The sequence below is a fragment of the Tinamus guttatus genome, unplaced genomic scaffold (assembly GCF_059628265.1).
Source record: "Tinamus guttatus ecotype Peru unplaced genomic scaffold, ASM5962826v1 Tinamus_guttatus_pri_ptg000060l, whole genome shotgun sequence".
Lineage (NCBI taxonomy): Eukaryota > Metazoa > Chordata > Aves > Tinamiformes > Tinamidae > Tinamus > Tinamus guttatus.
The window spans coordinates 3,425,123-3,452,752 of NW_028288594.1; the positions used below are offsets into that span (position 1 = coordinate 3,425,123).

Below are 27,630 nucleotides of genomic sequence, written 5' to 3' on the forward strand. Positions count from 1 at the left end.
ATGCCGGAGGAGAGCCGCGCCGAGGCCTTCCTCTACCTGCTGTCGTGCTTCAGGCCGCGGCTGAAGCGCGCCATCCGCGTGCGGCCCGTGCTCGACTGGCTGCCCTCGCTGAGCGCCGAGGAGCGCGAGCGCGTGGAGGCGGAGGCGCAGCAGCGCGGCGAGATGGAGGCGGCCGAGCGGCTGCTGCGCGCCCTGGAGAGCGGGCCCCGAGAGCTCTTCCCCGAGTTCCTGCTGGCGCTGGAGCGCGGTGGCTGCCGCCTGGCCGCCAGCTACCTGAACCCCAGCCTGAGCCAGCTGCCCTCGCCCGGGGAGGAGGCCCAGCACGACCTGTGCGTGCAGCTCGTGCAGCTGCTCTACGGCACGCTCGTGGACAACATGCGCGCCGCGCAGGTGGCTGAGAAGTGCCTGCAGTTGGACATCTTCACCGTGGAGGACCTGGAGCGGGTAGGTGGCCCTGGGAGGTGTCTGTGGACACCGGCCGCCCCCAGGAGCAGGGCAGGGAGGAAGCGGCAACAGTAAATGGTGATGTAAGTGCAGAACTGATGGGTGGGTGATGAAGGAGGCCAAGAGTCTCCTTGACTCCAAGAGTCTCTTGAGTCCCCAAGAGCCTCCGGGGAACAGAGAAATGGGACTCTTTTAAGTATGCCATGGAAGACTGTTCAGTGGTAGGCCAGGAGGATGAATGTCAGCTAAGAGCTAGTGGAAGAAGTTGTCTTGAACAGAGAGCTAGCGTGGACCAGCAGCACCTCAGTAGAAGGAACCTGGTCAACACTGCTTGCTGATACTTGTCACTTTGCTACAAAGCCTAGCCTAAGAAGACTATAAAGTATCTTCTAGCCCCAAGACCTGCTTCCCGTTTCACTCTCTTCTTGTGCCAGAGGTTCACAAAGGAATGTAAAAGTTGACAGTGGACAGGGAAGCTGAGAAGAAAAGCTCCTTTGTGAAGAAAGACTAAGCATCGCTGTATGAAAACATTTGCCAGTGTTTGCTCCATTTGACCAAGAATGATATGCGTAGACTGATGTGAAACTTACTTGGAAATAAACAAATTAAAACAACAAAAAAATGGGTACCCTGAAACTTAGTATACAAGAGTAAATGATGGTAAGACCTGCTGTAGGGTCTAGGGAAAATGGCAAACTAATGGCATTACATATTTGCACTCTTGAGCTTTTGCATCAGATTTCTTGGGTAGTTTGATGCTTTCCGAGCTAAATGACAGCCATGTTCCTCATTTCATCAGCTTGGTGACTGTCAGGGAGCAGCAGGGGCCTGCTGCTCGGGAAGAGAAGGAGAGCCAGGAGTCAGTCAGCACAGCAAGGCAGCTGGCAGAAGCAAGGGCTTTGCCCGTAGATGACCTGCCCCATTCCTGAATCGTTCCACATGTTCTCTGGGCATCTTTGGCTCTGGTTTTTCAGTTGAAGCTTTTTATTTGCCTTCACATCCTTGTCAATTTAAATTCCACCAGTGTTTTGGCCTTAATGCCATCTCTGCTTACCTGAGCAGTGCTTCCATATTTTCTTTTTTGGTTACCTCATCCTGCTTTCATTTCTCATGCACTTCTTTTTGGTTTCAAGCCATGTTCAGCCAGACCCACCCATTTGCTTGCATATCAGGATGGATGATTCTTGATCACTGAGGTTGCCTTCACTGTTTGAACACCTGCCCCAGGCTGCAATGCTCTGGGGCAGTCTCGTTGCTTCTCTTGGGAGGTATTATGCCTAGTTCTGCTCAAGATGGCCTTGTGATGCGTTTCCATAGCTTCTTTCAGGGCAAAGAGATAAGTACCTGCCTTAGCACCTTCAAGTAGTAAGTGTGATGATGAAGTCAATGTGCAAGAAGAAGAATGTTCCATTATATGTCTGCTGCCACAGACTGAGGCTGAGGTCTCGTGAGCTGCATGACTTCAGTATGTATTTAGTAATGGTTGGCTCTTTTCTAAATCATTGTAATCAGTGATTATTTTTTCATAATAATGATTACTATTATATGCACTGTTTAGTGTGCTGTTTTATATTCATTGTTCAGTCTCTCAAATTTCAGATCCCAAGTTTTATACATCTTACCTGAAACCATGTGTGATAAACATGAAATTGGACAAAAATACAGTAAGCTTCTGATGAATAAAGCTGTTGGCAGGGCCCCTTCATGTTTCTATCTTTACCAATGTTTTAAATGGTGACAGAGAAGTGCTTTTGTATGTTTATACTGTTCTTAGTAACTATCTGAACCATTCCAAACCATTCCAAAGCTATATCTCTCTTTTTTTTTTTTTTTTTTTTTTTTTTTTTTTTTTTTTTTTTTCATTTCCACCAGATCCAGACTGCTACTGATAATCGTGGGAATAGAGAAGGTGCAAGGGAGTTGCTAAGTAGAATAGTTCAGAAGAAGGATTGGTTCTCTGGGTTTCTGAGAGCCTTGCGTGAAACCCAACACGAAGACCTTGCAGATGACTTAAGTGGAAATACAGCAGGTAATAATCTTACTTCACTAGTATTAATGACTTTTCCTTTTTTTCTTAATACTGTGACTGAGGAAACAGTACTGGGTTTTCACCGTATATCTTATAGTTTTACATTTTATGTATATATAGATTTATATAGAGATATATATAGATTTCACTGCATCACTGAGACTAATGCTTTCAGTTATCCAGAGCTTTCAAAAACACATTTCTTAATAGCTTACTTGATAGATTCTTAAACACTAATTCTTAATTGATAGATTCTTAAACAACATCAGAATTCAAATACATACGTAATTAAACTGAATGCTTATCTTTTGTTATCTAATTGTTTTCAGTATAATATTATGATCATTAATTGGAAGATTCAGAATATGATTTTGAACAAACATAAACCTCTTTCAGATTTCTCCTTCAGCTCCAGGATTAGTGTTTCCTCAGGTCCCTAGAAACCTTGTATAAAAATGATTAGAATAGAATAAACTAATTTGCGGATGATGTATAGAACTGAAAAGAAAGTAAAAGAGCTACTGAATTTTGGGTAGTACTTTTTGGTTCTGTACAGTGATTATTTTATAAAATTATCCTGCTGCTTCCCTACATTCTAAACCTTGAAAGACACAAGCAGCCCCCAAATGCTTATTTAGCATATGTCTTTTAAGATTTCTGGGGACTTAAGGTTTTTTACCAGATTCTCCATTTTACGTCTTTATCGTTCTTGCTTGAAAAACTCATCAAAGCTATGTCTTTCTGGCATCCATGCCCATGTAATTTTAGTTGTTGCATATGGGACTATGCATTCAGGTTGGCATCAGAAGTGCAGGAAGGTGTCCCTTCCACAGGCAACACAGGCTCCTCAGGCACATGAGCGTAAGCAGCAGCCACGTTTAAGCATGCCTTTTTGCTGTGCCTAGGTCTTCCAGTTTGCAAGACAGGACCAATCTGGTCGGAGCCTTAAACAAGTTAGAAAGGTGAACGTTCGAGGCTGGGAGTAGTGCAGTGGCTGCCGTGGTCCTAAACTTCATTTTATGTTGCAGCTGTGTCAGGCTTAAGTTCCTGTGTTCTTTACTTTGCTATTGGTAAGGTAAACAAACTAGTAAATATTTGGCAAATGAGCAAATTATGAAAGTTAATTCTGTGTTAACTCTGCGTTTTGGAATCTTCTGTACAGTGCAGACCAGATAAAACTTAAGCAGTTTAATTCATTTGTTCAATGTAATGCTGAATGTATGTATTTATTCAAAGACTTCCCTGTAATCTTTGGTAATACAGTCCTTAAAAGAAAGGTACAGATTAACATGTAAAACGTAAATCATGTTAGTCTTACCAGAATATAAGAAACATTCCAGGTACACAATTCTGAACATGTGTAGAACATCACAATATCCAATGATACAATGACAAGGACAGGAAGCACTAAGAAAAGGTTCACAGAGTACGTTGTGAGGAGGAGAGTGTAGGTTCATATTATAACTCCAGTTTGGTCCCTAGGGATTTGTTACAGTAAATTGTCATTACCATACTCATGTACATAGCGAGAGCTTTATAGAAAACTAATCTTGATTCATCCATTAAAAAGATCAATTAGTTACTTTAAATTTAATTTCTAATTGCACAGTAGTTGAATCCAAATTTGAAAAGCTCTGAATGCAATTTTCCAAAGTTTTATGAAATATTTATAATTTGTTGAATGGCATGTTATGTTCAGCTTTGTATGCCTCTAATAAAGTCTGGTTTTGTATGCCTCTGATAAAAATAACATTAGAACAAAAGTAAAAATTACATATATATTAGAAATAAGACAAAAAATGGAAGGAGGGAGAGTGTTTTTGGAAAGTTTCCTATTATATGGATAAGTAATAAAGCCTAAGACAAAGTCCTACATTGAGATACATCCATTATGAACTTAGAGAACTGATAGAGTTAAGATACAACAACTGATCTAGTTCATTTTTTCCACTTCCAAATCTTCACAGTGACAACAAATAATAGATTAACGGCAAACAGCTTTAATTTACAAACATTTACAAGAACATTGATACAACCTATGATGTTTAAATCAAAGTCTAAGGTGCCATTATGTGCTCACTTGAACATGTATGATGAACTCAGCATAGTTCTGTGTTTTCTGTGCTGCACACTGAAAGAAAGTGTTTTATAATGCATTTCTATTTATTTTCTAGGAGTAGAAAATAAAGAAAATGAGTTGAGTAACAGTACAAATGAAGAAGGAGAAGTCACAAGGCAACCAGGAAGTGCTGCAGTGGAGGATTTCAAACAGCAAGAAAATATGAACGATAGTTCAACCAGTGAGACCAGTGTTTTGGAAAGCTCTTTTGCAGAGATTTCTGTAGCTTCAGGTATGTTCAATGACAGTTGGTACTGCTTAAACTTTAGTAACTGGAAGCAAATCAGTGAAAGTCCTAGAATGCTTGTTTCTCACTAGCTCCACTATTGTTAAAAAAAAATGGGAACACTGATGAGAAGGGAATTAATGGAACATACAAATCTTGTTTTCTTGGAAGCAGTAAATATCTTTTTATATGTGTATATATATATATGAATTAACAGTAGAAGAAATTTCAGGGGTCAGATATTCTAGTTCGCTTACTTCAGTTCAGAGGAGTTGCCCCAGGTTAGTTGTTCTAGCTGCTCTCAACCTAAAATAAATACAAAGAGCTGCTTGAGAGATCAGTTTGCTTGCAGAGAACAAAATTGAAGGGACATGGCCAGGATAGCTATGTTCTGTTTACCCTGCATGTAGTGATCATTTTTGACCTGCTGTAGTCCATTTGAGCTTTTCATAATTGACCAATGTTAGTCTTCCTTTCTTCTTAAGTAGTGTTTTTAAACAGCACTGTATTTATTTTAAATTCACTGTGCGAAGAGATGAGTAGTTTGCACATGCCTACTTCTTCAGGATTATTTATTTAAATAAAACTAATTATTAAATTAGTACTTTGTTCCTGACGTATTCAAGATTTGTACCAACTAATGAAAGAGGTGGTTCAGTATGGCAGCTCCTCATAGCACTGGCAAAGTTTACATCAAGAAGAATATTTCTACACCCCTAAAACTGTATCTGTATCAAGATCCTCTGTTAGTAGAGGGCAGATGTTCCATCCTGGAAACATTTTGATCTTAGTCCTTTAGTTATCCGTGAAGTACTTGTTATTTTAAAGGTTTATATTTACAGAGCATCTGATTAAACCTGTGTTACTTCACATCACACACACATAGAAATACAGCTTTAAGAAGTTATTTGGGCATTTTTAAATGGATCCAATTCTAAACTTGTGTGTGGAGTTGATTATGAGCAGCAGCAATTGCAGATCTAACTGGGAGCTGATGATTTAAACATATGCTATATGATTAAGGAACCATTCATATCTGTTAAAACTTCAGAAGGAATTCAAACAATGGTTGAAAATGAGCTAAATCTTGCCTGAAATGACTTTATTGGGCTTACTCAGCCCAAGAAGTGAGACGGCTAATATTGCTCTTTTTGTGTTAAAACATGAATAAATCAAGGTGAGTTTGGCCCTGAAAATTGCAGTTTTTCAATGTGCAGTAGTAGATAGCTTATTTTCTGCCCAGAGAGGTTGTGGAGTCTCCCTCTCTGGAGATCTTCAAAACCCGCTTGGATGCAGTCCTGCGCCACGTGCTTTAGGTGTCCCTGCGTATGCAGGGGGGTTGGACTAGATGATCTCTAGAGGTCCCTTCCAACCCTAAGCATTCTATGATTCTATGATTCTATGATTTTTCTTTTCATTTAGTGTGACATCAACAGCACATCAGTGTTTGGTAGCAAGTAGTGAATTAACTAGAGCAAAAACGTGAACTTGGTTTTGCTGGATTGGGACATAATTTGACAGTAAGAAGAAGAGGTTCCAAATATTTAAGGATGATGCAGAATGGATCAAACTGAATTTTCTTTGCTCTTAGGGTCCCTTGAGTGCAAGGTTTAGGGTCTGAAGTGCAGCCACACTGAGAGTAATTTGCCATTGCTTTTAGCTAGATCTTACAGATGGTTGTCAGAATTGCAGGTAACTAAAGCTATTTATCTATTAACTAGCCAGCCACAAGCTAATTCCAGCCTGAAAACTGTGGTCTATTGGGCACAGAACTGTAGTCATATTAAACAGTTCTATGTCTACATTAGCAAGTTGGACAGTTGAGCAGATTTGTAAGGTGAAATACTTGATCCAAAGATGTTTGTATTTTGCTGCATTTTGGTTGTTTGCTTCAGGTTAACTCCGGTCTGTTGCTGTGGACCGCATGCCTGTGAGCCCCTGGAACATATCTTACTTAGTTTCAGCTCAGATGAGTCATTTCACATGGTCCGGAACATCTCTGTAATATGAAACTAAGTGCAGTACGTGGGGACAATTAATGGACTTGCTCTAAAAGCGTGCTTCGGAGTTGAACTCGAATAGCAGTGTAGATGCAATGCCCCAAGGGCTGCCAGGAGACAGCACTGCATTAACGTGGCTATAGAGGAACTAGCTCACATTCAGCTGTACAAAGTGAGCCCTCATTTGTATGCACTTCCACAAACACAGCTCCATTCAAGTTTTCTTCCAGTTGCATCCTCTTCCATGTATCTCTCACTGGATTTTTAAACCAGACAGCTAAGAATACAATACAGCCCAGTTTCTACTTCCACAGTGGTGGGCTTGGTACCAACCAAATTTACAATCTGATGTAGGCAGATGTCTCCAGTTTTGCAGTGCATTCTCACCTTTCCTCTATGTATTAGTGTGGGGAGGGAACAGGCAAATCGCTTGAAGTCCCTTGGAATTACTGTGATATGCACTGGATCTCTGCTGACTCATTTATTGGGGCAGACAGGGCAGGGTGGGTCAGGGACAAAGTGTAAAAACAGTAGGATCCTAAGGACAAAGTAGAATTAGATAATTTAGCCTAAGAGAAAAGTAGAAACAACCTGACTATACAAAAAAAAATAAAATAAAGAAACACACAAAAACCCATCATAAAAGCAGCAAGTTTGCAAAGATCAGAAGTGGAATATTTAAATTAAGTTTCTGGGTTACCTGTATGAATCACACTTTACATAAGTTGGAGCTCTGTTTGTCAAGACCTATTTCATAAAACAGAGCTGAGTGGAACAAGTAATTATACTGTGAGAAAATTACACATAGGAAAGTGTATCCTATTTCTATCCTTCCTTCCCATCATAAACAGAGTCATGATTTTCAAGAGTATTTTGCCCCCTGCTGGTTCCAGTACAATCTGACAATAAATACCTGATTACTTATCTATGGTAAATGTAAAGCGATATCACTTGCCTTTTTTTTTTTTTAATTAATTGGAGCCTTCAGTAATGTCTTAAATGTAGCATCTAATGCTTTCAATTGGAAAAACAGTTAGTTGTTGAAACTATGTTCAAAATTTATTCTATGGTCAGAAAAGGAGGACTTAACTAAAATGCACAAAGATTCATGTTCTTTGCAGCCCATCCCCTATATATTCATTTCTATTAATTTGTTATTGCAAAGTGACTGGAAAATCTCTCTATGGAGAGCACTATGTTACATCGTGCAAGTAGTACTTTAAGGGAAGACTGCTGAAACTGGCAAAAATAATTGATAACATTAACCTTTTTATCGTAACAGTTTTGGAAAGGCTTACCTCTTTTTCTTTTTTTCTCTCTGACTTTTCAAGTAATTCAAGAACACTACCACAGCCTTTGCAGGAGAACATTTTACATGTAATTTCCACTATGTTCTGTGGAGAGGGGGTTTTGTAATGCATACTGCAGACTGTAATTCAAACAGTTATTTACAAAACACTGAAAGGACACTCAACTGCTGCATGCATATCTTTCACTAGGTCATTTTAGATTGCAGATCACATAATAAATGCTTATAATTTTAATTTATTACCCCCTTCTTATCAACCTGGATTCCTTGAAAGTGAGAATGAGATGTCAGTGTCATTTTCATACCTGGAATTCCCACTAAGGTTACTTAATATTTTGTCATAGGTCTTAGAATACATACTATAATTGGTAATGCTTTCTTTTGTTCTCAGGACAATGCTGTCTCATTTTGCAACAATATATTAGATATATGTATTAGATATATCATATATAGAGAGTGAGTGATGTGTATGTGTATATTATATGTGTTATAGCACATATGTATATAATATATGCTAGATAAAAATTGCAAGGGAAAATTATGATTCATATAAATTGGACTCCCAATACAATTTAAGTGTTTTTCTGTTGATTGCACTGATATGGAGGAGATTAGCCTTTTAATTTAGGTGCTTGAAGCCTTTAAATAGCCCTTCCCATCATAACACTTCTTGTGGATAGTTTTAGTTTATATTCAGACCAGTTTTTAAGGTCTGCATGGAATGACTGAAGAAACTTGTAGGACGCAGAGAGGTGCTTGCATCATTTTTCATGACTTTATGATTAAAAAGAAAAAAAATAGCTCTTAAAGCAAACAGCTCTCTGGCTGTAGTAGCGGCTAAGGTAGCTTGGAGTAGAACCCAGCTTAGAGTTGTCACAGTCTCACTTGTCCTGCGAGCCAGCAGTTTCATGGCTGTCAGCCATTCATCTTCCAAGGACACCAAAGCCAAAGCTTCAGATTTTTGCTGGCCACAGATGGCTTAATTCGATCTCACTTACCAAAATATTGTAGTACGTATTTCATGAGTGTTCCATTCTCAAAGCTCCATGACCGTAAGCTCTTTTCGGTTCTGAACTTTAATTCATAGCGTCTGCTTAGCTGTATGGATTATTCGTTGGGGGCAGTACGTTGTGTGACTGTGGACAACAATGAGATACTCAACGGGAAAAGCTATGGAAAAGCTTGATAGGCCACAGGTGAATTAGCAGGGGTAAATGGTATTATTTTGATTAATTTTTTCCTATAAGCAGTATGAGCTCTGCTGGGGAACGCTACAGGTCAACTGACACATAGAACAGGATGAGTCTGTCTGGAGCCGAGTAGAATTCCAGTAGAACACTGCATCTCTTCAGATGTTAAAATGTCTGAGGTTTTTTTGGAAAATATGACTATATAAATTGCATTGTTGGGATAGGGAAAAAAATCAAAACAGTGTAATATATGTACTGCCCAGAAGAGGGAGAGCTTAACATTAGAATATCTATAACATGCTGGATTTCCATGGTAGTAGCCTAGGCTTCTAGTGGGTGTAATGTGAGTGGCAGTTTGTGCTTTTACTTGCAAAACTCTTGAATGATTTAATAGTCTCTTTCTGTTTTTATTTACCTGGGAACTGTCACTTCCCTTCTTTTACTATGTGAGGAAACCTGTTTTTAAAAAGCAAAAGTTCCCGTTTTGATTTTACTCGATTACAGATACAACTCCCATGACTTACAGGGAGTTAGGAAGAATCTTTAATATGCATGCAGCACTGTGTATCCAATGGAACTGCACACTTTCCTTCCTTTTTTTGCTTTTTCATCCATTTCTGAAAATATGCAGAAAAACAGGACTGGAAAGAATCATGCATGTGGTCATGCTCAGCGTGACCACACTAAATCATGAAACTGCCTTTTGTCTGCTATGTTTTAGATTTTTAATTTTTCTTCAGTAAGAGGATAAATTACATGGTTCACAGTTTTATATTTATCTAAGAAAAAGACCAGTAGATGAATAAGATTCTGCCAGGATCCTCAAGTTAAATGTTACTAACTTTAAACTGATCTGATTTTCCTCTGTTTCTGCAGTCCCTGGAAAATAGTTAATGCTTCCTGTCTTCTCAGCAGCCTTTTATGATTAAGGGAAAACTATGTTCTGCTGTCCTTTCCTCCTGACTTCTTCCTTTTATTTCCTTTTGCTTTAAACTAGCTCAAAATGCATGTTTTGACATGCATAAATCATGCATAACGAGTTTTAAGCTACTACAAAATGCATACTCCTTTGCTTTTACACCTTTACATCTGCCTTTTGCAGGCATATGATCTTAACATTAGCAAGGAAAAATGCTGCACAGAGTAGCACTGATATTGCCCCTTCCAATTCAAATAAAAGTCAGGCCTGGACTCTGTTTAAAGCATGTTAAAAACATTCCACTATGGAATATTTCTCAAATTATTTAAAAAAAAACCTCTGTTTGACTTATCTTTCTTCATTCAGCCTATGAATCAGCAACAACTTTCTCCCTGCAAGGCTGAGGACTAAAACAGCTGTAATTACTGCCTGAAGATATATATATTTGCCTGGGTGCAATTAAAGGTAGTTAAAGACAGGTTGCATTTCCCTCATTTTCCCTATTTTTGGACTGTAATTACAGCCATTTCTTATTTCTGATCTCATGCTGAAGCTGCCAGCAGCTATCAGCATTGCTTTTGCCTGTTACAGTTTACAACTGTGGTTCAAAAATGAATCTGCTGATAATAATAGCAGGTAGTACAGGAACAGTTGCCTCACTTTGCTCACACTCCTTGACATATTAAAAGAATATGGTGAAATAATGCAGAATATGTAATGCATCATCAGGAATAAGCCCTGGCTGCAAGCTGCCTGACTTGGATCAGACTTGCAATTATTTAGAGGGAGAGAGATATATAGTTTTGTTACTTGTATAGCAAACTATATATACCATATTTGGATATGTTTTTTTTTTTTAATACATGCTGTTATCTTCTGTTTATGTTTCTGTTTGTGTGTTTCATTCAGAGTCTGATGCCCCTATAGGGGATGGAAGTGTCAATAATGTGAGTGAAAACCTGGGACAGAGCAGCAGCACAACCAGTGATTCGGGTATGTTTCGCTTCTGTTAGTTAGTAATTACAAAATATGCTCTGCAGGGTGAGCTAGAGCAAAATCAAGGATTTTACTCTGAGCTCCAGCAACAGTTCCTAAGTGCAAGACTTCCACTATTTCACTGGAAAATAGAAGGCCATTTTTGTAAGTCTGGACTTAACTCTCCGCCTCGAAAGACTTGATTCCTTGGGATCCTCTGAATAGGTCTGCAGACATTACTGTCATACAGATGGTCAGTGGTACAGAATAACAGAATCAGACAGGTTAGAAGGGACTTGGAGTGCTCATTTAGTCCAGTCCCCTGTAAGATTCATAATACTGGAATGTTCTGAGGGCTGCTCCACTGCTCCTCCTAGAGAGGAGCTAGACTGCACCTGATGCCTGCCTAGGACAAGTGAGAGGGAATAGGCCACGCTTTAGAGGCTTCTAGGAACGAGGAGAAGCATTTCCAAGGTACTTGCAGAACCCTATGAAGGTCCATTTTGGGCCTAAGGAATTCATTAGCACTGTTATGAGTGTTGAGCAACCTAATCAATGGGAAACAGTGTCTGAAGACATTTGCAAATCTACTTTTAAACATCTAAGTTATCTAAGTTAAACAAAATGTTGTGTTAAACTAAAGATGAGACTGTGTTTACACAATACCTTGTTATTTTGTACTGTATATACTGCAAGTGAATACTGTTGTTTTAAAGGACATCCCAGATTTCTCCTCCTTTCTGCCTTTTTTCCCTTCTTAATCTTGGACCTCAGCCCAAACTAGTTTCAGCTGTCTACCATAGAGAGTTTAAGCACATTCTGCATTTGGCTACACGGAATTCACGAGAGAGAAAAATTGCCTTTTGGAATCTGGCCTTAATAAAGTTGGTTCTAGAACTGTGTATTGTGTAGTGGCTAGGCACAATCTGAGTACCTTACAGTCCAGCTCTGCTAATATGGCTATTTGATCAGTAAAACCAATGTAATGATAAAAACCTTTAAAGTAGTTTCAGCCTTCTTTAATATTAAAATCTATCCATTTTGCAAATACAGAGAAAATTCAGAACATCTTGAATCTAACTGCCTTCCTACAGATAGTGTTTTAGTATACACAGTTAGCTCTGAGGAACGTGCTTGTGACACTCCAAGTGACTTATCAGACGTATTAAGATTGTTTCCTCTGAGTCACATGGAATGTGAGGGCAGAGAAACTTCTCTATTCTGTGTGTAGCTGTAGTGAGTTGGTTGGTCAGACTGGTACAGACTGCAGATATCTGGTAACACAAATACGTACAGCCTGATAATTAAGGTCAGTGAAAAAACTCCCGTTAAGTGACTTGGATATTGACTAGTAGTGAAGTTCCATAGAAAAGATAAGTCACTAAAGTTATGTGAATGCTGCAGAATAGATTTTTTTTTTATGATTACTTGTTCTGTTTACACATGGGTTTTAAAAACAGTAAGTTAACGCATGTTTGAAAAACACTCATGCTCTTTATTGTCAGTGAGAGCAAGAGGTACAAGTAGATGTTGTGGAATTTATGGATTTTGCAGTAAGGCTGTTGCATTAAATAGATATATAGGTAGTATCTTAATGCACTCACATGATTTGGATTCTAATGCACAGAAATATATGGATTTAGTCATTTTTTACAGGTATTATTTTACATTTAAAAAGAGATGTTGGAATTAGAAGAATAGAATAATTATCATGACTCTCTTAGTCTGGAGCAGCGATTCATCTGAATTTTGTAGAGTAGCAGATGACTTCCCCCAAATGATACTGTGCATTATGGAAATTATTTAATGGAATCATATCCTGAGTAAAGATTCCTGTATTATCCTTTATCTAAACAGGGGTCAAGCAAACTAGGGGAGAGTAAAGTTAAATATTTTTTAGGCCTGGACAGTTAGTTGAGGATGTTAAAATACTAAAATTTAACCAAACAGATGGATGATAAAGTGCTAGTTTCAATATGATTGAACTATTGGATTTAGTCAAGCAGAAAGCAAACAATGTTCTTCCTCAGAAGAGAGTAGTAGAGTCAGATAAGTAAGGGCAGGTACTCTCTGGTGTGATTTTTCCCTGGATTCCAGGTAGTATTGCACTCACACTAAAAGGCAAAACAAGCAAAAAACACTTAGAAATGGCATTCGGATGTTTCCATCAGCAGTATTTTCTCAAGGTTCATTACTTTCTGTTAGTTTAGTTTTATTTAATGGAATAAGGGATACTAGAAAATACACTTATTTTGTGTATAATGTATCAGTGTTAATAAAACCCCATAATTCTTTATTTAATGATCTCACCAGGAAGTAAGATGATAGCTTTTTTACCTCTTTAGTCTAGTAGAATTTGTCTCTTGGTGTCACTGATGACAGTTAATGCTTTGAGGTGAATTTAAACACATCTGTAGGAGGGGGAAAATGAAATAAATTCTTGCTATATTCTGGTATATACTTTCTGGCTTCCTACAAATACTTAATTGTAGGAATTAATATGATTAATATGAGGTTCAGAAACACGTTCTTTTCTCACTACTTGAAATAATGACATCATTTACCAGCACGTTTAACATCTGAATGTTACCTGCTTCACCTGCAGGCAGTGGATCTGAACTCCTTGCCAGTGCTTTTTACATGATAGATGGAAGGTTTTGGCCTCAGGTGGCCAATGCAAATGGCTTTTTAGTGAGCAGCTCAGCTGCATTACGTGTGAGTCAGTCTGGAAGCAGCGCAGTCTACCATGAATGGGTGTGATACGTTCGGCAGGGTGAGCTCTATCTCATATGGGCAATTGAATTTTGTTATCTATTTGTCCTCCATCAATTTTTAAGTGGTCCCTATCTTTCTTTATTTCTATGGCTCCATCTTTTTTTCTTCCTCTGTGACATATTTAAGCAGGTAGCACACTTGCAACCAAATAGATTTCAGTACCAGTGAAAGAGAAGACCATCTAAGATTGGCTAGATTATAAATGCTGTGACTGCGAACACAACCTTTGTTGGTCCCACTGCTACTGAACTGTACTATTTGAATTTACACATAATAATACTCAATACAACAAAGGTGGGTAAAGACATCCTGTGGTTTGCTCTTTCCACCGTGGTAGGTGACTGGATGTTAGCAGTACTGATCTGGAGTTGCAGAACTCCACAGAACAGCATTGCCTAACTAGTATTGCCCAGTTTCCATTTATTCAGAAGACACTTTAAAAATTAAATTATTGTTTTTCCATTAGTTATTTGTTCAATACTCTGAATTTTTATGCCTCCCATTTGATATTTATATTTGTCTGTGCTGTCAGATGAAGATGAAGAGGACAGCAGAGTTTCACCTGAGCCAGAACTGATCCTGAGAGATTACCAGATGGAAGTTGCAAAACCAGCACTGAATGGGGAGAATATTATAATATGTCTCCCTACAGGCAGTGGTAAAACTAGAGTGGCTGTTTACATTACCAAAGATCACTTGGATAAGAAGAAAAGAGCATCAGAGCCTGGAAAAGTTATAGTACTTGTTAATAAGGTATGTTGCTCCATTAAAGAAATATTTTTCAAGCCTCCTGCACTGTTAATATAGAATTTTTAAAATGAATATAAATATATTTCTCAGGCAATCGGCTCTGGACTGTCATCTCCATTATATTGGTACAAACATAAATGATTTTAATTTATCTGAGTCCAGCTGGAATCAAAATGTGCCATAATAACTACATCATTGGAAAAAGTACAATTCTTTTTTAGGACAAATAAAACTAAAATAATATTTAAAAAAACAAAATCTGTTTTTCACATAGTGCATTTGTATTTGGTAATGAAGGCCATGCAGCGAACCTTACACTGCTAAGGAATATTCTGTCAGTTTTTCTGATGACAACTGTAACACTTATAACTATAAGGATATTCAGGACATCTAAATTAACCTTTCTCTATTGTAATTTTAAAACAGAAATATATTAATATATTTAATAATATCATAAATGATTAAAAAATATTCAGATCCTCCTATAAGAAGAAAATTGATAGCATATTATAAGCTCAGTTAGGGAGCAGAGCATGTTTGTTTGTTCTTTCTAAGGCACAGTTAAGCCAGAGTTTTGGGGACAAAATTTTTGTAGGTGTGCAGTCAGTTTTTAAGGGAGTTGGCTTGGGGATTTTTAGTATTTGGAGGCATTTTGTTTGTTCAGTCGTCATACCTTGCAGTGAATAAGGTGGCATTTGCTTTTTTGTAAAAAAACAAAAAAAAAAGCCTTACATTGTAGAGAGAATATATGTTCACCTAACAGCATCTCTGAGAAATAAGCATGTATTTTCAACCCTATGCAAACTCTGGTTTAAATTATATGGAAACTTCTTTAGGTCCCGTTGGTGGAACAGCATTTACGAAAGGAGTTTCATCCCTTCTTGAAGCGCTGGTATCAGGTTATTGGACTAAGTGGTGATACTCAGCTGAAAATCTCATTTCCTGAGGTTGTCAGGCGAAACGACGTCATTATCAGCACAGCGCAGATCCTGGAGAACTCACTATCACATGCAGCTGAGGAAGAGGAGGAAAGTGTCCATTTATCAGGCAAGTTTTTCCCTCTGGATTTTTCATAGAGGAACTAAAGGTACGACTGCTGCGGAAAACTGCTGAGTAAAACTGTGTGGGATTCAGTAGTGAACACTTCTTTAACTGACTGGTTTTACAAATGCAAACTGGACTATGAGAGTAGAAAACAGATCTTGATCAATGAGCATGCAAAACTTTCAAGCCAGATTAGACTCTTGCACTTTATCTGTACTAAATATTGGTTGTGATCCCCATTTTATCTAGCTCAAGCAACATCTTTTGCAGATGCAGCTATAATGATTCCTGTTTCCAAGCTTGCTTAAGAAGTAAACACTGAGGTATTTCACATAAAAGTTGTAGAGAGGACATGTTTTAAACAATGAGTAAAATTCAAATGTAGTCACCAATTTGAGAAATACAATGGAATACAAGATAGGAACCAATCTGTTACAAAAGATATATTCTTTAAGATCTTATTCTTTTACTTACATAGATAGCATTACTTCTCACCATATCTCTCTTAAGTAGGTAACTATAACAATCTCCACCAGCAGATGAAGGAAGTTGGGAAAAGCAAAAGATATGAGATGAGATGTAAAATTGTTTCCCAAAATAAAAAGGCTGTGAACTGCTTTGTATAATTGCAGCATTTAAGCAGGCTAATGTGTAAACAAGACCCCTGAAATTGTCTGGTTTAAGAGAAGAAAATAAAGGGGTGGGAAAGGAAAGCATATAACCCAGAATATTAAGTGATCTGCTTTAGTCATTTTCACTAACAGTTTTATGACAGATGCTGAAAGAGCAGGGAATTACCACACTGAGAATGACTGCCCAACTAGAAGTAAAGGGGAAACTGCATAAACCAACTTTGCTGCTAGAGAAACTGAGAAATGTTTACGAATCTTTCAAACCTTAAAATATCTTTTCTGATTGTGTAGTACTGCATATGTGTACCTGAAATATGATCTGACTAAAAAGTCTTCATGCATGTCCTCAGGTACAGAAGAGATGATTGGTAGCGCTCTCACCATTTGTTTGTTCCTTCCAGTTCTACATCCGTAAAGGAATATAAAACCCTCTAATTGGCCAGGGATAGGGAGGAAGTTTCTGGTTTGCTATAAAAAGAAAACCTATCAAGACAAGCCTATCAGCAATGCCAGAATGGCTTCTAACATGTTCCAAATGGCATGTAGTTTGTTAGATGCAGTTATGGAAATGATTATAAAAGATATGACTCAGTAAAACTACAGTATGTCTGTACCGCTGGTTATTAAAAAATCTGTCTGAAATTCTTTATATTATAAGTTCATTTCTGCAGAATTGAAAAAGTTTTCCACCTTACATGAAGTGAAAAAACTACTTAACACATCAAGAGTGCAGCAAGGATTCTACAGTCCATTAATATATATAAACACTTCTCTTTCCTCCTTTCTCCAGTACTGCAAATATCCTAGTACATGAAGACTCAAAAAATTGACTGGATTTCTTCAACAGTGTGAGAAAACTTATTTACACAAATTCAACATCTAGAAGAAAAATAATCTTTTTATATTTATCTTTTTTTTTCAGATTTTTCTCTTATCATTATTGATGAATGTCATCACACTCAAAAGGAAGGGGTCTACAACAATATAATGCGACGTTACTTAAAGGAAAAGATGAAGAATAGGAAGCTGGCAAAAGAAAACAGACCTCTCATTCTACAGCCTCAGATTCTGGGCCTTACAGCCTCACCTGGTGTAGGAGGTGCAACATCCCATGCGAAAGCTGTAGAACATATTCTGAAAGTAAATAGCCCTCAAAATTACAAATTACCAAAGGAATATTGTTTTATTCAAGTAAAACTTGTATTAAAGTCAGTGTTGGGCTCCAAACTTATCATCTGATTTTTTCCTGTGTATGTGACATTTCGCTCATGGTCATTCAATACATATATATATATATATATACACACACACATATATACATATGTTATGTATATATTATACACATTACATGTATTTTATATATATATTTCTAAAACTGGTAAGATGAGGTACTGTGTTGAACAAAACAAAAACAGAAATTCTAAGTGAAATGCTTAAAAAAGTAGAAACTGTGTTTGAGGTACAGATAGCATGAAAATGTATTTATTTCCAGCAGTTAAGAGATGCTGACAGAGATGGGAGAAGTGTGTAGTTGCATAAACATCAGGCAGGGGCTTATTGGTTAAATTCTATACTACACATACAGCTGTGAATCCAAAACTCTATTTTACATAAAGTCCAATGGTGATACAAATATTGGTGATTCAAAACATAATTTAATCCAGTACTGTAGGAAAAATTTTTGGCTAGCAAATTGCACCAGACCAGACCATGGAACTGAACAGGTGAGGCCTCAAAGAAGCTATTAGGCTGTTTTGAAGTAGGCAGAATGGTGAGGTACTGTGAGAAAATAGGTTTTTGGCAGTTGGAAAATCAGAGAATTCCTTTCCATCTGCTTTGAAGTCCTAATGACTAAATGTAAGCCGAATGTATAGAAACTCAAATATATAATTACAGGTGGAGATGTCAAAAAGGACGCCTGCCAGACTTTTTCCTTTGTTTTATATTCATAAAAATTCATTAAAAAACATTTTCCTTAGTTATTTTAAGCTGAAATATAAACATACATTTTTCAAAAGATTAAAAGCAGCAAAATCCAGTAAAATTGTTCAGTTAACACAGCAAGTTTCTTCATCACTTTCTCTTTCACCAAAAGACATTTTCAAATTATATTCTACTTTCAAGTGTAGCTTTGAATTCTGCAATTATTCTCTCATATTACATTTCTTTTATTCTGCTTCACTGTTCTTTTTGTTTGCTTGAGTTATGCTCCAAAATATTGCTGGTATATTTTAACTTTGAAAAAAACCTGTTTTGCAGCCTAATCTGCACATTTTTTTCTAATGTGTAACGATCATTTTTAGCCTAGGGAGTAGCTTGTTCAGCTTTTCTCAAGTTCTTGTTAAAGTCTTAGCCTTTCTCATGCTGATACAGTCTGCATAGTATTTTGTAGGAAGAAAGTAAACTAAATTATATTTAAAAAAAATATTTGAATAACATGCTATATTGCTTTAATTTAATTTTCATGTAGAATAACTGTTAGACAAAACGTTAACATTAAAATGTCATCATTGAATGTTAACATGAAAATAAATAATACTCTATTTTGTCCCAGATCTGTGCCAATCTTGATGCATGTAGAATCATGACTGTTGAAGAACATGCCTCCCAACTGAGGAATCAGGTGAAGGAACCATATAAGAAGACTGTGATTGCAGATAACAAAAGAAGGGTATGTTTTGTCAAACTAATCAGCGTTAAAATTACGTTGGCCTTTAAAGGCTTTTTGTATGATATGAAAAACTTCGCCTAATGCTCTTTTTCTAAAAATTTATTGTGATACATTGTACTAATCTGGATATATAGGTGCATCCATTGCATTCCTTCAAATGGACAAGTATGAATAAAGTAATAAACTTTTTTTTTAATGTTCGTCTTTAATTTTTGATAGTTGAAATGCTTGTATTGGAGTGTCATTATATTTACTAAATGTGCTATGTTTGCAGTGTAATTCTCATAGTGTTTCAAATTATTTATTGCTTGACTCCAAATGCTTAGAGAACCAGTAAACTTAGCACCAGTAAACTTAGAACCAGTAAACTTTTTTTTGAAATTAAGGTATTAGGTTTGAGAAAGTTTTTCAAAATGATATTAGCCAAAAAGAGTTTAGTCTAGTGTTCTGATTGCCAGAAGAAAGATGTTCACTTGTTTTTGTCATCAATTTATTTGTAGGATCCATTTAGAGAGAAAATTATCGAGATCATGACAGACATTCAAAACTATTGCCAGCTCCATCCAAAATCGGAGTTTGGAACTCAGCCGTACGAGCAGTGGGTGATTAGAGAGGAGAAAAAAGGTAAACGGTTAGGGAAAACTACCTGGCTTTCGGCTCTTGGGGTCGCTTTGTAGGCACAGCATTATTTTTTATGTGTTTGGTCTGCTTTTAGCGGCAAAAGAAGAAAAACGCAAGCAACGTGTCTGTGCAGAACACTTGAAGAAATACAATGATGCTTTGCAAATAAATGACACTGTTCGAATGGTTGATGCATACAATCACCTGCGTAGCTTTTATAAGGAGGAAAAAAGCAAAAAAACAGTAGTGAGTGATGATGAGGATGAACCAGCAGTATCAAAACAGGACGAAACTGATGAATTTCTAATTGGTTTGTTTTATGGTAAGTTTGAAATGCATAGTGATATTGAGTATTTGAAATTCCTAAAACCAACTACTGTGCGCTAACAAAATTTGCATTAATTATTAGTTTCTAAAGATTGCTGTGTTATTATGACAGTATTTGGATGTCCCAGTTCATACATTAAGGACTACATTAGACAAAATCATAAAGTGTGATCGTGTCCCAGTGTATAACAGTTCTTCAACTTTGTCCTAAGTACCAGGCTCTTCCTTTTTGCCTAAGTACAAACTTTCTCTGCTTTTTTCTGCTGAAGCATCCCTGAGAGACACTTCTATAAATTGTAGTTTCTACTATTGATTGTAGTATTCACTCTTGAGGAACAAAAAATTGAGCAACAGGATTACGAAATTTATGTGGAATGATGGTTATCCAGCTGACCTCTACCGAAGTTTGTTAGTACGTATACTAAGCAAAGGGACTGATGTTCTGGAGTAAGCTCCAAATAAAAAGCAGTTTCTGACAGAAGCAAGCAGAAGACTTAATCACAAAGTTGGGTGCCCATTTCTTGAAGCTTTCCCTTTTCATTTAATCTTTAACACACTAATCGTTTTTGCCTCTTTTTTCTCCCTTATTGCCTACAATGCAGGAATTGGTCCCATGCCATATGGCTCATGGATAGTGCTCTCTTCTTCAAAATTTCAGTATCGAATATTGAATTACCTATTATTACTTAAGAATCAAAAAGTTAAAACTACTTAGAATGAAATTGAGTTGTCTAGATTGTTTTTGTTTCCATGGGTAAATGAAGTTCAAAGAACCTGATAATGAAAAATAAATTATACTTCAGAGATTTGTTCTGGTTTTATCACTGAAGGACCATAAGCTAGGACTTTAAAAATAAAAATAAATAAATTTAAAGAAATATATAAAGTGATAGGAGACCTCCCTGGTAATAATCACACTCAGTAGTGCCTGTGTGAGAGTCATTTATCTTAACATCTCACTGTGAATATTTAAATTTCTTTATATGTTATGGATAATAAAGTGCCGATCCTAGTGTCTTTTACATAGCAAGTTATGTTATAGATAATAAAGTGCCGATCCTAGTGTCTTTTACATAGCAAGTTTCCAGTGCAGATTCCTGATTTGAGTATTCCAAGGAGCATATCTTTTGTGTAAGTTTATAGGAATATATCAGCTCTGAGAGCTGTGCATATTAATGTTTCTCCACATGAGACTCCAGTTATTTTAAAACTGATAAGCTGTTATTTAGCCCTTAAATGCAGTGCACTTAACTGTACCACTTCTCTTGGTATCCAGAAAGAGGATTTTTTTTTCCCCCTTTTCTCACCATGGAAAATAGCCAAAAGGTATGGTAAAATGTTGTGGTGATTTATTTTGATAGATAGTGTGCTTTTAATGAGTATAAACTAACTTGAAAAACAGCCACAGCTCTTCCTGCTGGGTGTGAATTAGCCATGCTGGGAGAATGATATAGAAAACTGCTCTTTTTGATTTTTTTTTTTTAATTTACATTTGTTATTTTTAAAGCAAAAAAGAAACAGCTGAAAAGGTTTGCTGAAAATCCCGAATATGAAAATGAGACACTAACAGAGTTGCGAAACACTTTAATGGAGAACTTCACAAAGACCAGTGAACCGAGGGGAATTATTTTCACCAAGACCCGGCATGGTGCTTCTGCTCTGTTCCAGTGGATTAAAGATAACGAAAAATTTGAAGAAGTAGGAATTAAGGCCCAATATCTTATTGGTGCTGGGCACAACAGTGAAACTCAACCTATGACTCAGGTACAGAACTATGGACTACAGTGTTAAAATTTTATATGCGCTTTGAGGAAACGGCTTGTTTTAATACCAGAATTTATAAAATGAAGTTTGGAACCCAAAGCTCTAGTCTCATACCTGTCACCAATTTACCATGATGAGCTACACCTTAGGAAATTAACAGCATCTTAATCTTATTTCCATAAGAAATAAACTTTTTGTTGCTTAGATTCTATGAGACTTAACAGTGAGTTACCTCCTAGAGCAGGATATAGTCAAAAAGGATATAAGTTGTGGTGAGACATAGGAAGAAAACGAGAACAAAACGGTGGTAGCAAAAAAGGTGTTGGCAAAGAGTTTATATTTACCAAAGGAACAGTAATTCTATTTTAATGTTGAAATATGTGATATTCAACATAAATACATGTGATATTCAACATTCAATATATATATTGATTATAATGCTGTGTTGAAAGATAAAATTAATTCATGTTAATGAATGCCTGACATTTTCTGATATTGCTGCTTAATCAGTTTCTACCAACCTATATCTACGCTTTACACCGACACATAATCATTGAATGAGAATTTGCCAGAGTGTCACAATTTTCACTTAGCAATGTCTCACACCACTGTGTTGACTTCTCACAAAGCATCTCCCTATCGCTCTGTAGCTTGAAGTCAAATAGTTTTCAGAAATAAGTACCTCGATATGCTAGACCTCACTGCTATTTTGCTTTTAACTCCTGCTAAAGTTACAATTTCAGCATTTAACAAAAAGTGGGACAGAGTCTGTTTTTACTTCAGTTGCTCTCAGGTTTAAAAGACGCTACACATTGGTTTCTCAAAAAGATACTTGTTTCCTGAGAACGTTTCCTCTTTCATTTGTGTATCACAGTACACAAAGCAATAACCTCTAGCTTTTGAAACTGAATATAGCAAACAGGAAGTTTCTGGCCACAATTCGGAAGATGTTTTGTGTCCCTGCACTCAAGCTTGTTTGAAATGTCCAAGTTCTGGATACTTTAAGTGTATCATCACTCTATTTTTGGGTACTCCATGCAGCTGTATTTGCAACAAGATGAAGTTACTATGGGTAATTAAGTGCTGTAGCAGTGCTGAAATCCATACTTAAAGCTGAAGACACAGAAGTGGTAGAAATTTAGCCCCCCTGCAAAACTATTTAAAGAACTTGCTGAGAGAATGAAAAACTGCATTACCAAACCTCCCCATGGCAGTTGAAACGGGGTTGTTATCTAGAATTTCAGATCTTCAGTGCTTAAGAAAAGAAGGGCCCCCTCCCCGCTCAAAAAAAGGTGCGGAACATTCCTTATATTCAGTAAGGGCCTCGTGTTTGTAATGTTGGAAGTACAACTAAGCCTTAATGTTTGGTACTCTGCTCTGAAAACTTGGGCTACGATTCCTTAAGTGTATTAACTGTGCCAAAATAATGTGAAAAAGTAATACTGAAAGTAACTATCCTGATTGTTTTTTTTTTTAATTTACAGAATGAGCAAAGGGAAGTAATTGATAAATTCCGAGATGGAAGAGTAAACTTACTCATTGCTACTACTGTAGCTGAGGAAGGCCTAGACATCAAGGAGTGCAACATTGTTATTCGCTATGGCCTTGTCACCAATGAAATTGCTATGGTGCAGGTATGAGTTTATTGCATATCTAACATTTTTTTTTCTGTTTGGGCAGTGTGAATCATATATCTAAACTTTGAAGGTGATCTGGGAATACTTGCATACTAAAGAAAAAATGTCCTTGTTAACAAGGTTCATTTCCTGGAGTCATTCCCAGTCAGCATGCAATATAAAATTGGCCTCTGTGAGGCCAATTCATGTTCATAACAACCAATAATCTCTCCAATGTTTTGTCCAGAAAAGGTGTGAGAATATGATCAGAGGAATGATTGAAGCTGATTTCCTATTCTTGTACAGTGGGAAAAAGATGGACATTTATTTCATTTTCCCCTCACATGCCCATGCTTTCTAGTGCAGTAGTATTTCCAGCTTAGGATCAACTGGTATTATGTTGATTGCTTTATGACCACTAGGCGAACATCAAGGAAAAGTGCCTTGGAGCACTCCGCAGTCTCTGTAGTAAATTAGATGCATAAGTTAAAAAAAGACAGATAAAAAGAAATAACTGCATATCAGAATTTAATTTGTGAATTCATCTGAGATGCTTAATAGCTTATTCTTTGTTGACAAAATACACTTTCTACTTTTTAAAATGTTGTGCTAATCACAAATTTCCTTAACTCTGGAAAAAGTGTTGTGTGCCCTTTTAGGGAACATAGTGCTTCTTTGCTTTATTCCTTGCAAATTGTAGGCTCGTGGTCGAGCTCGAGCTGACGAGAGCACCTATGCCCTTGTGGCTTCAAGTGGCTCAGGAGCTGTTGAACGTGAGGATGTTAATAATTTCCGTGAGAAAATGATGTATAAGGCCATTCGGAGTGTCCAGAAGATGCCACAAAAAGAGTACTTGGAGAAGGTATTTATTGCAACTCTGCATTTTTCTTTTACTGAGGAGTTGTCTGTATTGCAAGGACTACTTTCTACTTGAACTTTTCCTTCAGTGAACAACACTTAAAATAACATTAGCTACTCTATCTGGCTTTGAATCCTTCTGACAATATTAATTGTATAATTTTGGTTTTTTGAGCCTTTAGGAATATCTCTTTTGTTATTGATAAGGGAGAAAATGCACAATTGGGGAGAATTGACCAGAAGTGATGTTTACTGATGTCAGTGAACTCAGTAAAGTAACTGAAAAATAATTGCTTTTGATTAAGATCTCATTGTTCTTTTAGAAGACATACCATACTAGACAAAGGTTATTTAAAGTCGAAGACACCTTTTAAATTAAGTTTTCAGGGCAAGTTTTATTTGTTAGGTTCTAGGATTTATGAAAACAAATCTCTATATTTATTGATCTGCTACTATCACTCCACCAGATTGCTACAGTTCTCTTATTGATCTTTTTCTAGATTCAGACCTTCCAGTTGCAAAGTCTAATGGAAAAAAAAATGAAGGCAAAAAGAGATCAGTGTAAGACATATAAGAAAAATGCTTCACTAATAAAATTCCTATGCAAAAATTGCTACAAGATGGTATGTTCAGGAGAGGATATACAAGTTATTGAAAATATGCATCATGTCAGTGTGAAAAAAGATTTTCAGTAAGTGCTTATGAAGTACTATATCTCTTTCAGGCAAAAATATTTTTTTCTTTTCAATAGGACTGTATAGGGTCTGTAATAATCAGGGCACAAAACCAGGGGCGGGGGGAAAAAAAAAGGTTATTGCAATATTGCCAAATATAAGATCTGTGGAGTTTGCAGTTAACGAGTTTGAAGATATGATGTTTCTAACCCCTGATTTCCAGTTCACCAAAGTCGAAAAAGATGAAGTTCCTGTGGTAATATGGTAATATTAACTAGGTCACTTGATACTTATTCTACAGTGCAACTGCTACGGAAGCCAATTACCAGTTATTCAGTGCAAAGAGATCCATTTACTTACTTAAACCACTAACTGACCCAAGATAAAAGCTTGAGCCATGACCATGGTTCATGAACAACGTAATGGCCACGACTCTGACAAATGTGTGCTTAGAGAATGTTAGTTCCAGTGACTCACCTCCCCATGTGCTCTTGTTCTTTCTTGTCTCCATTGCAAGAGATTCCGTGACAGCTAGTTCGGTAAACATTGACATATGTTAAGCTATATTTAACTTTTCAGTGTCGGAGTGCAAGGAGGTGACTTTTACCATTCATAATGCAAATTAAGAAACTAGGAAGACATTTTAGTTCAACTTTAGCATTTGCTTAATGTAATTGTTTGTAATGGGTATTGTACATTATTGGTCAGTCACACTTTACTAATTATATAGCAGACTCCATCCTGCCAAGTTACTGCCCTCCGTGTTCTTCACCGAGACACATCACTGATACAATTTGTAAAAACTTCTTGAAGGCTTGAGAAATTAGCACCCATACACTGAGAAAAGGAAAACTGAATGGCAGCCATAAACTCAGACCACTTCTACTGTGACACTGTTTTGTCAGCTTAGTGTTATCAGTCCATCTGAACTATATGATAATAATTCTTTTCACCCTTCAGAATGGGCTAATGACTCAGCATTAAGTACTCCCTAAACTAAATAGTACAAGAACATGTGAGTGCTCTGCAGCTCTAGATAGTCAGAATCAGAATATTCTATTAAGGAGTAAGGCTGAACTGCAGGGAATAGAAAGAAAACCTCTAGTTTGCAGGTATCACTTCTTTGATTGCTCCCTGGCACCTGAAAAAAAATAAATCAATAAAACTCTGTCCCCTGTTATAACTGAGACCATGCTCTTCCTATCTTGGGGTGGGAGAAGATATAGCCCCCCACATGAACACACATGTGTTTTTTAGCCTTCTAAAATGATACCAGAGGCAGTGGGGAATGCAGCTGTATTTCATTCTTACCTAAGAGCATGAAATATGACCCGGCTATTTCTCCGACTCCTGAATGTGCACAATAGTCAGAGACTGCTGTGTGCCTGCCTTCAGTAGTTGTAGTCATTGGGTCTTTAAGACCATCTGTAGCACATAAAGATCAACCAACATATTCTGACTTGCATTTCCTTTCTGTTTTTCAGAAGCCTTTACCATACAAGAGAAAATAAGACACTGCAAGAAAAACATGCTGATTACCAGACAAATGGGGAAATTACATGTAAAGACTGTGGACAAGTAAGGAAGAACTTCTTGTCCTTAGTTTTGTTTTTGTTATTTTGCTTGTTTGTCTTTTTTTTTTTCTGTCTAATGATACCATATATTTTATCGAAAACATAATTTCTTTATATTTGCAGGCTTGGGGAAATATGATGGTTCACCGAGGTCTTGACATGCCTTGTCTAAAGATTAAAAATTTTGTGGTTGTGTTTGAAGACAAGAAAACAAGAAAAGACATTTTTAAGAAATGGGGAGAACTGCCAGTCCGGTTCCCTGATTTTGATTATGCAGGTCATTATCTTTCAAGTGATGAGGATTAGGGACTCTGAAGAGGGGCTTTTATTTTCATTATGTGTTTTTCTGACTACTGATTAGAAGCTCCCATCTCATATAGTGAGGACTTTACAGGAAAACTGCAAAGTCCCTCAACTTGAGCAAACTGCCTTGAAGAGAAAGGAAGACCTGAGGGATTTGAAGGACTAAGTCACATGGCTGCTGTCTGCACACAGATTTGCAGTGGTGCTCTGGGACAAAGAGTAAGACCAAGTAGGCGGCAACGGTGTGTGTGTTCATGGAACAAATTCCCCGTCTTTTCACAATCAAGTCCTGTGTGGGGTGATGATATTGACAGAATGTATTAGGTGACCAGTGTCCCAGTATAGACCATTAACATAGATGTCTCCAAACTTGTTCATGATGATCATTTTCCAATTTTGTGATGTCACTGAAATTGATTATTTTAATATGCCAGAAGTGCAATGTCAAGTGTTAGTTTTATTGGACTGTTAAACAATGGCTATACAATGTATTTGTTCAATAAATGGCTGTAATGAATAACCTTTGCCATCTGTGATGCTATTTATTCTCTGTCACTGTAAGTATTTTGACAGTAATAATGCCACAAATCTACAAGATACTGGAATTCTGACTGCAAAAATGGCATAATGTGTCTCCATATTTATCGAATGGACAGATTCCCCTCCTCCCTCTGTTTTCAAGTAAAATAGTGGAGAGTGGAAAGGTCTGTTTGTTGTTACAACTCTCAGATTTGCAAATTCAACATAAACTGGTATGTTTACTGGCATGGGCATGTAAACACAGGGCATGTAGTCCCAGGTGAAATTTAT

At 37.1% G+C, this 27,630-nt stretch overlaps 1 protein-coding gene across 1 annotated transcript; it reads left to right on the forward strand.

The window, feature by feature from the left end:
- IFIH1 (interferon induced with helicase C domain 1) lies at positions 1-27,340 on the forward strand. The gene is made up of 16 exons (XM_010228798.2): positions 1-444; positions 2,317-2,473; positions 4,648-4,824; positions 11,146-11,229; positions 14,519-14,739; positions 15,573-15,783; positions 17,335-17,552; positions 18,967-19,083; positions 19,584-19,707; positions 19,799-20,026; positions 21,539-21,795; positions 23,280-23,429; positions 24,112-24,273; positions 24,770-24,960; positions 26,428-26,521; positions 26,641-27,340. The coding sequence occupies exons 1-16, from the start codon at positions 1-3 to the stop codon at positions 26,821-26,823; spliced, it is 3,018 nt and encodes a 1,005-aa protein (XP_010227100.2). The 3' UTR covers positions 26,824-27,340.
- The last annotated feature ends 290 nt before the right edge of the window (positions 27,341-27,630 follow it).

Coding starts and splice junctions, on each gene's coding strand:
- IFIH1 (XM_010228798.2), top strand. CDS start 1: ATGCCGGAGGAGAGCCGCGCCGAGGCCTTCCTCTACCTGCTGTCGTGC. Junction 445..2,316: donor CCGTGGAGGACCTGGAGCGG/GTAGGTGGCCCT, acceptor CATTTCCACCAG/ATCCAGACTGCTACTGATAA. Junction 24,961..26,427: donor AGTGTGAAAAAAGATTTTCA/GTAAGTGCTTAT, acceptor TCTGTTTTTCAG/AAGCCTTTACCATACAAGAG.